Below are 12664 nucleotides of genomic sequence, written 5' to 3'. Positions count from 1 at the left end.
AATCAAAGCAGTGCCCACAGACCAGACAGAGCTCACATTTGTCCAAACCAAGTTGATCATAAGATTAATATTGTAATATATTTTGGATTGTGATTCAAATACAGCACATTTAAGTGGAACCCTACGTTCACTGTTCTTGACTTACTGCAGAAGTTTTGCCTGAGTTTCTCAGCAAATAAACTGTGACCATTTGTTAAATTCTATGAGGGAGATTCCTTTGAACGTTGTTAACAGTTGCTTCTTATATTGGACTTCCATAGCTCTCATAGTAAAGTACAGTGAGCTTGTAAACAGTTTTCAAGTACCCACAATAGTTCCAAGGCATTTTCTTGAAGCATATATTAAAAGCCTTTTCTTTACTGTAGGTGAGTGAGGGTTGCTCAGTAGCATCCTGCATGTTGCACTGATTCCCAGTCTGTCTCTGGGAATTGCTGCTGCGCAGTGGTATACTCAGTAGTCGATACCCTTAGAAGCACAAGTCCACATTTCCTTTTGGATGGACTTAGGGACCAAGGGGAGATTTAAGACAGTTATTACGAAAATAACTTGGGAGTATATGACTAATGTATTCAGTTTTCCCTTAGCCCACTGGATTTTCCTATCAGCAACTGAGAACATCTATTCACTGAGTAGTCTTAATACTTGTAAATAAATTAATGTCACTACTTTATAAGAGTTGCACAACAGTCAAACCACTGCAAAAACACAATTATGTATGAAGGATAGAGCCCATGGCAAGGGCAGCTATGGTGCTGAGAAATATACCTTTCAGTTGTATCAAAGTCATATAAGTGTTTAAATAAGATAATAGCTGAGCTAAATGTATTAATCATTTAATAGATTCATCTGGAATATCTGAAAGATTCTGATGTATGTGATCCTTCTCCATGGAAGTAAAAATACAAAGTTCTGTGGTATTTCATTATGGCTTCAATTTGTTTTGTATTGAAGAACTGAAGGTTACTTCTGAAGTAACTGAAGGTTACTTGTACTACAAGCCTTCTATACAACAGTGTAATTTTGTATGTACTTCTACTAAATGCAGTATCCGCAAAAAAAGGAATAAAGAATTTAAGTATTGCATTTCTATCAATGAAGGCAGTAGGCACTGTACTTCATTAAGTTTTTAATATATGTCTTTCTCTCTAGACATTGAGAAACATTGTTTCAGATGAAGTGACAGCTCTCTATATTAGTTATGTTTGAATTCCAATATTTAAGAGAATTAGGTCACAGAGTGCTGAGAAATAACAGTACTAACAAATAGAAATTGTCATGTAGAAGGGTCAAAACCCTTTTCATTAGCAGATATCTCACTGTAGCATTTTAATGCCTTTTCCTCGTATATGTCCAATATCAGCTTATATGTTATTTGTTTTCAAAATTTCCCAGAATAACATTCCTTGCTTCTATTTTACTGTTACTCTTGTGATCAGCAGCACCCAGACTACATTAGCGTCTATAATTTAAGGCAGAAAGATGGATGGCCTTCGTAATCTTACATCTTTTTGTCTAGAAAGGAAAGAAAAGGAAGAAGGTGTGTCCTACCTTTGCTTTTGGCCCAATTCCAGAAGTTTCTGCACATCACCTCTGGCTGATGCTTCATCACTTTTCAGAGACTGGTAACAAAGCAAGAAACAAATTACCAAAGAGATCTTGAATGCTTTTCATTTGTGAAATGATTAATTGGGACCTCTTTCATAAAACATTCCCAGTGAATTACAGGTATTAATGAGACAAGGTTACAAAAGGAGAAATAGCCTGACTTTTCAGCCTAACTCAGCACTGCTAACTGAACACCTGTTGTGTCTCAAGTATTAGGTGAGAAATGATCACATAATATAAGTTTAGAAGCCAACAAAAAAAAAAAAAAAACATTAAGAAGGCAAGACAAATACAAGTGTGAGTACAAAATATAACACCAGAGACCTCTTTGCATCTCTGAAGCATTAAGTCTGAAATACCTCACTGTATAATTTTGCTGAGTACTACCTTCAACTTTGCTGCATTAAAAAATCCCATTCTAAAATAAAGTAGCTTCATGGTGAATCACATTTCTATAACAAATAAGAAAAAAAAAAAGTACAATAAAAGAAGGATTGGTAAAGTACTTAAGGCAGCAAGGGACAGGGGAGGGGGAGTAAGAAAATGTTCTATAGGTAACAGTTCACGTTAATTAGAACCAGAGAAATCTTGTAAGATGATATAACACAATAATGTACTACAGTATATTACTGACACACAGTACCCATTTTTTCTGTGAACAGACAGCAGGATGCTACACCATACATTTTTTCCCAGCAAGCTTATACCAGGTAAATATTATAAATATTATAAATATTATAAAGGTAAATATGCAATGTCAGAAAAATACCATCCATTAAAAAGGCATGTAATACAGGGAAAAATCTCAACTTAAAGGGAGCCTGAATGTTTTCACTAGACCAGCACACCATATCAGTCAAAGACAAACAAGCTCTTGAGTGATCATCTGGTGATTTCAGTACTTCGGATCCAGAGCAGGATCTTTACTCTACTTTTCACTCTGATGTGCTGATTTGACTGTGAACTTAATCTTACTATTGTCCTTTCAGTTTATGTACAATACCCCCAAAATCTCCCAGGTTAAATGCAGAAGTGTCTCAGCTCTAGTTGGCTGACTGCCAGCTCATCTAATACAATTTATCAGTTGAACTTGTAAAGTAATCCCCTGCAGTAAATCCAGTGACTCTGCGTAGATGGCATATCAGCAAGGTAAAGTCAGCAGCTACACTAGGCTGTGTATATGCAATTTGTCAGCAAAGACGCAGCCTACAACAGTAAAGGAAATCCCTTCCTAGTAGCTGCCAGGGTAAATGTGCAGGGTAAGCCCACTAAGACAGCTTATTCTGGTTCTGTTCCTCTTTTTGTTCTACTGTACTATATTTTATTTTATTTACTGAGTCAGAGGGATTTCAGATTCATTCAGATTGCATTTTCCTTGAAAATATCCATTTTAATTTCAGTGCAAATCAACAAAATTATTATTTGCATATAAAGATCAAAAACAACAAATTTTTCAAGTAAATAGGGTGCAATCCTATGTTACAAAAACCCAGAGGTAACCTAACCTGGAGGTTTACTTTAATTCCCTCAAGTTCTTTAGAAGTCTTCGACAATTGACGAAGGATATTGCTCCTTTCCTTAAAGACTTCCTTCAGCTGTCTCTCCAGTTCTTCATAGCCCTGTCTAACACAGAAAACAAAAGCATGAGATCCTCTTGCAACATTCCTCAATGTATTTGAAAACAGTCTTAGTTCATCCAAATTTAATTAACTCCAGCAAGATCCCAAATTGGTATGTTGGGAAGGTCCCCCCCTCCACCTACCCTTATAACAACTTGCCTTCTCCCAATTTAGATAAACAGATGCGTTAAATGTTAACCTCATGTGCTGCATCTGAATATATAAACCAGACCAAAACACTGGCATTGTGTATTGTTTGTGTTGAAAAAGAGACAGAAAGGGTGTGTTTAACAGGAATGATGGCATAGTGTGAGATTTTTCTTGTTTTGAAAGATATTCCACACACGAAGCCAAGCAAAACTTTCACAGTATGAAGCTTCATGACATCCAGTAATTTGGGGAAAGAATGATTCAGTGCTGTCTGAACTTTGTAAAGACAATATCATATAAAAATTTCCCCCGACTGAAACCTCCCTGCAGTACAAACTAGAATCAAAAATATGCTAAGAGGAATCAAACTTAAATATGAATTAATTAGTAAGTCAAAATATTTCGCCTATTCCTTTTTAAAATGGTAATTTTTACTTAGAAAGTAATTATAGTTTTTAAAGTTTTCTGTAAAATCCCCAGTGAAATCCATCTGATAAATTGGTTTAGGTTCAATGAAATACGGATCCAACCCTCACATGCCATTTCATTTAAAAAGCAGACATCTCAGATAATTATAAAACAGCTTTTTTTTTTTTTTTTTTTTTTTTTTTTTCATTTAAAATCACAGTTTTGAAGAAGACTGATGAGAAAACTTCTATTCCTTGTACAAGTGCAGTAGGGAGTCTTTTTTTCCACTGACCTTGCAGTAACTCTACTTGCAAGTAATTCTTAGTGTCTCTAAGAAAGAAGGGGAACAAAGAACCTCAACTCTGCAACACTGGTGCTATTTTCTGATCAGACCTAGGATCTTGAAGTTAAATGGTGATCTTAACATTCTTTTAATGGATTTTGAGTATGCTCTTAAGCAGCGCAAGTCACTAATATGCTACCTAATCACCATAGATATCTTCCTTTTATCGCAAAGTATCTTTACTTTATATTGAAGTTTTAAGTTTGACCAATAATTATATTCTGCTCACACTGCCAGAATGTGGCAGATCAAAAAGCATGGAGCTGTTTGAGTTTGCATTTTTCTAATGACACACAAATATCTCCACTTTCTCACTGCTGCAAAAATAAGAACAGGGATGTTTTGGCCTGCAGCGTAATATCCAATACTTTCAGCGAAGATCATCAGCACACACTAGGTTGAATTTTTCATTTTTCAGTAGAAGTTTTATTTTAGAGGACAGCTGAAGAAGAAGAAGAGAGGAGAGAGGGCTTTCCCCACCCCCCAATAACAAACTATCTTAAGTTTTCCCAGGATGGAAAAACACCAACTAAAACGTAATGCTTCCTTTACCTGATAAATAAAGTACTCAGCTTTCAGCAAGTTATTTTGTTCTCTTGATATGTTTTGCTTTTCCTCTCAATTTGTGAATGAACTTTATTAGAAGAAATGGTGGTTTCATACCATTTCTGTTCTGTTCATCTACCACATAAAAGGAAAAATTGGAAATATTGTTGGGGAATAAGAAGTGCCTCTGAGAACAGCTTTATGAACACTTAGGGCAAAGTCCATGCAAGGAGATTATGTCAGGACTCGATTACTTGTAACCTATGTAGTAACTCAACAGCAGTCAATCTGGTTGTCCTTGATATATAATTACTAATGTTATCAGAAGTATGTGATCAAACACAAGTCAGTCACATCACAGGTTTACAAGGAAAATCCATATTCCGAGAATTTGAATCTGCCACAATTCAGCATTATTTACAACCCACATTTTGCTTCAGATGTTTCTCTCAAGTTGCGTGACAACCTACTGTTATGTTACTAAACTTTACTTTTACTGAACTAAATCTAGCCAATAATAGAACACTTGATAACCTTTTAGTTGTTACATGCAACAAATATAAAATCTCCTGCATTAAGCTTTATGAACACCTACAGCTTTTGTCACCACCCCAGCTATATGTGATTTTTAATGAGGCATACATCACAGTAAAAGAGCTGGCTCACCTCGGTGCCAGGAACAATATTAAGTGTAATCAGCCTGACAAGCTTCAGAGAATACTCCTATTTTAATTTGATAATGAACAGAGGTCAAGCACGGGTTTCCTCCTGCTAAAATGGTCAGGTAGTTTCAGTATGGTCACCATTTCCATTCTTCTTTAAGAAGCACAAAACATGTATTAGCCTTTTGCCACTAAAATGTCATGCTTGTGTTTAAAGTGAAACCCTGCATTAAAAAAACAACCAGGTGGTAACACTGTCTTAAATAATCACTTCAAATTAAAGCCCTGTCCAGGACTTTAAATTGCTTGTTCTTTGACAATTGCTAAAGAATTGTTAATTTAATTGTTCCTTAAATTGTTGACAATATTACTCCTGATATCAATCTTTGGCTTTTAGCACTGTGTCCATGGACAGTGTTCATGTATCTGATAACAGTAAAATTCAACTTTGCACATGGCTATTTATAATACGACTGCAATTTCTACATTGAAAAGTTAGGTCATTTAGACCAACCAAGAGCAATTTAAGTGAAAAATAAAATTAAAAAAAAAAAAAAAAGTGAATTCGTCAATACAAAAATAGTATTTTGTATTTATATGGTATACTATATTTTGAGTCATGAATCACTTAGATTATTCAACTACTCAAGGACTCTCATTATTTCAAAAAATTAAATATATCTTCACTTTTGCACTTTAATAAAAAAAGTATTCCCAGGACTGAGTTTAAGAAAAGATAAAACAAAGACTTAAGCAATCAATTGTTTTTCTTATTCCTCCCTTCTTGAATTATGAGTAACTGAAATTCAGTCTCCCTCTCATTTGATGAACTCTCTTTGGAAAGTCTTACACACATATGCAGTATAATTTTAAATATGGACAGACAGACCATTCTAGAAGTCACTTTTCCACAACAGCATATCCATATCCTGTAGCTGTGCTGTTATTTTCTGAAATTCATATTAAAAAATGAATTGTTCCCATCATGACATAGTAGCAGTATTTGTTATGTGAAATCCTCTAAATCACAAGCTAAGAAGTCCATAAATATAAGAAATACAGATCCATAAATATAAGAAATACAGAATTTGGTTCTGACAAATATCAAACTCCTCTGAATGTGATTAACAAGATAGTTATTTAATTAAGAAAAACAAACAAAAAAAAGTCATAAGACGTAAAGCAATTCGACCAGACTTAAACAGAGTAATTCCTCTGATTTGTATAGAAGGGAAATCTAAGCTCTATCTAGGTATCTGAATAATACAGCTCTTTAAGAAGAATGCCATCATCCCTCATCATTGAGGAGAAAGAAAAATAAGTAAAATTATGAGGCTTATAGGCAAATGTTTAGACTTGATGAGGTGTTATGGGAGTGTGAAGAGAGAATGGATTCTTGCAACAAGAAAAACAAGCTCTCAACTGAGTGATAGGCTTATGCCCAACTTGGGTGCCAGGACAGATTGGGAAGAAGTTGACTCAATCAGTGTGGCACCATACTATGCCATAAACACTGCAAAATTCCAGCAAATTTCAGAAACCTTCCAAACTTAAAAACTGTCTGAGTTTTGTACTTCTTTTGCAGTAAACTACACATGGGGAAAATAAGTTTAAACCTATTTCTAGGAGCTTCACTAGTTAATTATACAGAGATTAAATCTGTTCTCTGAGTAGTAGGTTACACCAGTTACATCATTCTGCAAAATTGTCATTATCAGCATACTTACCTAAGACTAGAACAAATATTAAACATTTTATTAAGAATATGTTTTTTAAAATGTATATTATAAAACAGAATAATTTAGAAATACTTTGCATGTTAAGGTAATCTGCAATACTGTAATGGCAAGCTGTTTCGCATATATATCACCAGACTACTGACGTAGTGTCAGTGTAAATCCCGATATCATTTGTTTTCAGTGAATAACATTCCCTTATAGTTCTAAGCTTAGTCAGCTGTTTTGACTCTTCTATTACTCTTACTGACACAACTGAATGTATCAGAGAAAACATTTCAATGGATTCTAAGTTTTAGCATGTAAGAGACTAATGTGTAGCAACTCCACCTTTCCATCACTCCATGTCTGACTGTTATTTCCTTAAACATCAGAAGTGCAGCTTTTAGTCTTCAAAATATGTATCAAGTTTCTCACTGAATATTAGATAGAATAGCAGGACAAAGGAAAATTGATTTTGTTTTCTGACTGTTTACAAAGCTTTTCTTTGAAATGACAACTTTTATACAGATTTCAATTACTTATGGTACACAAGCTTTCATTGCAGTCAGAGACATTTAAAACAACTGTAAACCTCCAGTTTAAGACAAGAAGCTTAGATGGATGCATCTATCAGCAAATCCATTGTCACATATTCTTATATCACTTGTAATCTGTTGTCACTTATAAAAGATGCTTTCTCTATTTTTCATTTTTCTGCTCTACTTACAATTAACAGTTGAGGACATCCTACTGTAAATTCAAATAAAGTGAGGTAAGATTATGAAAAGGACACAGCTCTTATGTGTTAGGCATTTTTGTTTGTTTTAAAGCACCGATAGTTCTGAAAATAGTAGACTGCATTCTTTTCCATGCATCATAAACAACAATATTGTTTACAAAGTACACTTGCCAAGTGCAGGATGGCCCAGGTGTTTCTAAAACAATCACTTAAGAGAGATTCTTGAGGGCAGATGGGTATACGTGGATGCAGTTTGTATTCAAGTGAGAAAGACTCATCACAATTCTGAATCAACATACCTGGAAGTTGAAGATAAGGATCTCTAAATTTGTAAAAATAAGCAAAATTGAGATGGAAATCACTGTTAATGATAACAGGACACCACACTTGCTTTTTCTCTTCATAAATGAGTATTTTTGATATAGCAATTCAGTGTGAGGGAAGTCATTATTAGCCAACAAACAAAATCATCCAGTTACCTAAATGAAGTAGGCAATATGTACTATATCTATAATATATATTATAGATATAATACCGTCTAGACTCAGTTATTATATTATAGTATATTATAGTATATTAATATTATAATATTATATTAATATTATAATATAATAATAGTTAATAAAATAATAAAAGTATATTAATATTATAATATTATACTATAATAATATTATAGTATATTAATCTGTCAGTCAATTATGAATGAAAATGACAATTGGAAAACAAAATCCCATAAGCTTTAAAACGAACAGTAGATAAGTCCTTGCTGAAATCCAGTCTTTGTCAGATACAAAAATTCTCCGCACTCAAATAGCATCTATGTTATATGTTTTGTATTTGGGAATTATCTGAACATTGTGTTTGACACTGAAAAAATAAATTAAACGAAGCCAAAAAGTTGTGGATTTAGGGAAAACCAAGGCAAATTATTTATCTGACCTCCATAGTTTGTGCATCAAAATATTTGGTTGGAATATTTCACCCCACCTACTAAGACTAATAAATAAGCATGTGGTCCAGGCTTGTTTTATTAGCAGTTCCAATAAAAACCACTTTGTCAATACTTACATGACTACTAAGCATGCACTGATTGTAAAACAAAACAAAACAAAAATAACCTCGCGTCTTTTTGGCAGACTCTTGACTCTGTAGAATCCATGACGCACCAGGGAAAACGTGCAAATGTCAGTTCCCATCAGTGACTAATGAAACCGAAGGAGAACTTCTGAAAACTTGTAGTTGGCTTAGATACATGGCCACAAGAAATGAAACAACAAGTTGACCTGTCCTGTGTAACTTCATTAAAACAAACAAACAAACACACTTCTATTGATCTACTGAAAACTGCTTAGACCACAAAAGTAGAGTAAACTTCATGAAGGACTGTTTAGAACCCTGTGACTACATGCTAAAGAAGTGTCCCCCTTCCAAACATAGAAAGGCGGGCCAAGCCTTTTTTTCTTTAATCCAACATTCAGCAGGCACTTTACCTATAGCAATGAATCTTTACTGAATCCATAAATCCATACTGATATAAAATGGAACAGACACTTAAATCTTCTCTAAGTTATCAAACTCACTACAACTGTTCAAGTACAGACTGTATAACTATAGACTTGTCTACTGCATGTGAATTGATACTTTTCATATCAGTTCTACATGGTTTAGTCTGTAATAGAAAAAACATTCATTCAAAAAAACATTCTCTTCTGGATAGTTAACATAATTATGTTTCAGTTCTGATATTCTTCATCATTTTTATCTATAATATTTCCTCTGCTCAGATTTCCTGCTGCAAATTTAAAAGTTTTGACTATGACCTCAATGTTACTACCCTTCAATTCAGTACTCTTGTAGTATTCTCAAGAGATAATGAACAATGTTTTCTTCCAACATCTCTGACAATAGTCAGGCTAGCATTTCTGTCACAGCTAGCTATATAATTTCTTCTCTTGCTTGGTTTAGAATTTTACATTTAGTTCTGCTGTTAATAAAAATAGACTTAGCAGCATATTGACATCTATAGGAAACCTCCCACTCTTTTTCTATCTAAGCTGTTACCTCAGTAAAGATAAAATTTAGATAATACTATGTCACTTAGCAAAAAAGTCAATGTGGATAGTATGAAAATCTGTTTCACTGTTCAGCAACTTAGTTTAGAAAAGGTCACCGGTCATCTCTAATCAGATGACAGTTCTAGAAATCAAAGTTCTAAAACTTATATATATATATTTTTTTTTTAATAACAGAGGCAACAAGATGAGAAATTAGTCACAGATCATTTGATTCTACATACACAAGTCCGTATATACACACTCCAAGACACATACAATTGTAAACATACACAAAACCTACGGCTATCATGGATAATTATTTCTAGACAGACACATGTCTCAAGGAACATTTGCTTTAAATGCAAGCTGGAATCCTATAATCATACCAAGATGTGTTATGATCACCAAGCAGTATTTTCTTCAGATCTGGATTTACCAAAGTCCATTCAACATTTGCACTGGCTGTACAAAGGCTAGCAACACAGTACAAGGTTAACTAATTTGAATCAATTTTATCCACTCAATTTTTAAAACTAAACATGACTTGTCTTAATGTTGAGCTACCCGCTTGGTATCACATGTCATTTGCCTGCACTCAGTAAGTGAAGACTTCTAAAAGAGATGGAAAGCACCTCTTTGCTCAAACAGATATTCACAGGATGCACGGAAAAGGTTTTAAATTGAAAGAGGGGAGATTAGAGGTTAGGAGGAAGTTCTTCACTCAGAGGGTGGTGAGGCACTGGAACAGGTTGCCCAGAGAGGTTGTGGACGCCCTATCCCTGGAGGCATTCAAGACCAGGTTAGATGAGCAACCTGATCTAGTGGGTGGTGTCCCTGCTTATGGCAAGGGTGTTGGAACTAGGTCATCTTTGAGGTCCGTTCCAACCCAAGCCATTCTATGATTTTGTTTTTGTTGCTTCATTAGTTTTGTTTTTAATCTATCTGATAGATAATTATACCCAAGAAACACTCCACAAAACACTTCAGGAGGCTTCTTTCCTGAAGGAATAAGAGTAAGAATATTCTGTTCTATTTATCTAAAGATTTGTTTTACAGAATCTGTCGTGAAATGAAAAAAAAAAAGTTAACTATCTCTTTGTAATGCGTAAGTTACCTGCTCAGCAATTCTGCCAGCAGTTCTGTCCTTGTACCCGCTCTTCACCATGTTAACAGCAGCACCAGAACAATAAACAGAAGAGACAGAAGCAATTGTATAGTTCATTTTCTACCAGAAAGGACAACTATGATCAATTTAACATTAAATTTGTCTTTATGGTATCCAGCCACTTTTAACTTTGTTCAGTCCACAGTGAAAACAGTTTTTCTCAAAATAATATATCCTTTGAGCTTGCACTAAACAGAAGACTGCGTGTTCTGCAATGCTGTTGATTTGGAGTACTTGAAATATTACTTCAAGATCCCTAATATATTCAAAGAGAATTTTTTAAAATGTTGCTTTTTTCTTCATATTGGCACAGCAATGATGCAGTCACACATCCATGATACCTGTTTCATTTGCAATTGATTTATTGCAAATTATTCGCCACTTCTTGAACAGCATCCTCAATAAACTTCAAACACTTGCTTAAAATATGCACACAACCTAATTATGTATTTAATTGCTGTTCTGTATAAACATCCATGTTCTTATAAATCTTTACTTAAGGAGACCTCTATTGCATTGAGAACTATTGAACTTGTTGCTGATATAGCACACATTTGTTTGGAATTGAATTGTTTAGATATGATACAGTTCTATTTCTAATACAATATAAATTCCAAAAAGCATTTCTTGTTAGGGTCATATATTGGCCAAACAATCAAAACTGTTATCTTGACTTTAGCCATGATGTTACTTTACTGATTTTCAACATGATGCGATCATCAGGTTCTCTTTCTTTTCCAATAGGGCAAGTAAAGAGAAAGGAAAGGCAATTCAAATACTGCGGTACCTGTTAAGCATCAAGGTACAGTACCATAGGAATGATCATGGGTTGCATAAAATGTAACAGGATTAAAAAAGTCAGAGTGCCAAAGAAGACATAGAAGCAGCACAAAATAAATATGAAATTCTGAGCAGCAGGCTGAAATCTAAACAAAAGACAAATACCTGAGCAGCTTAAAAGTACTAAGAAGTCCTTGATAGCAATTGGGAGAGCTAAGCAAACAACTAAGCAAGCAACTAAGGACCGCTGCTGTCTCTGACTCCTAAACAACAAAATTCTGAGAGGTCTGTTTTCAGCAGAAGTTATGTGAGGGAAACCTGGAATAACTAAGTCTAAAACTAGTGAACACAAATTATCAAGAACAAAAAATTCTACCCAAAAAGCTAAGAACTGGCAATTTCAAAAACATGTCAACTTCTGAAACATGAAAAAGAGAAATGCTGAAAATAAATAAATAAGTTATTTAAATAGATTTTAAAGAATTATAAATGCAAAATAAATGAAAAGTATTTCTGTATCTAACATTTGCCAAAATATTGCAAATTTATATGTCAGAGGTATAACCCTCTCTAATCCAGGCATAGAAATCTATCCAGAAAAAGGTACATGCAAAAAACATTGCCTTGTCTACTTTGTGGTTTTCCTTGTAAAAGATATATAGAGCAACGTATATTAATTCATTACTCCTTTTTCTTGTACAGTGCTCCTTTCTTATTCCACTCAAAAATTTACCGAATCAGAAGTTGCACAAAAAGAAAAGTGATACGGAAGTTAAGTAACTGATATTGCCATTGGACTGATATTGATTTTTCCCTTTATCAAGACTGTACACAATTAGTCTTCACATAGTTAAGCTTAATAAAATATGTACTTA

At 34.1% G+C, this 12664-nt stretch overlaps 1 protein-coding gene across 1 annotated transcript in view; it reads right to left on the bottom strand.

Moving 5' to 3' along the window:
• Positions 1-12664, bottom strand: part of LUZP2 (leucine zipper protein 2) — a gene marked incomplete at its 3' end in the record, with an annotated part of 190675 nt that overhangs the window by 106277 nt on the left and 71734 nt on the right. Inside the window, exons 2-3 of the mRNA XM_082761376.1 lie at positions 3111-3228; positions 1549-1619 (exon numbers count right to left, since the gene is read on the bottom strand). Coding sequence (XP_082617502.1) covers positions 1549-1619; positions 3111-3228 — 189 coding nt within the window. The remainder of the gene's footprint in view (positions 1-1548; positions 1620-3110; positions 3229-12664) is intronic.

This window comes from Aythya marila, assembly GCF_965140915.1.
Source record: "Aythya marila genome assembly, chromosome: 5".
Classification (NCBI taxonomy): domain Eukaryota; kingdom Metazoa; phylum Chordata; class Aves; order Anseriformes; family Anatidae; genus Aythya; species Aythya marila.
The sequence above is the reverse complement of the archived record's forward strand: the minus strand, read 5'-3'. Positions and strand labels throughout refer to the sequence as shown.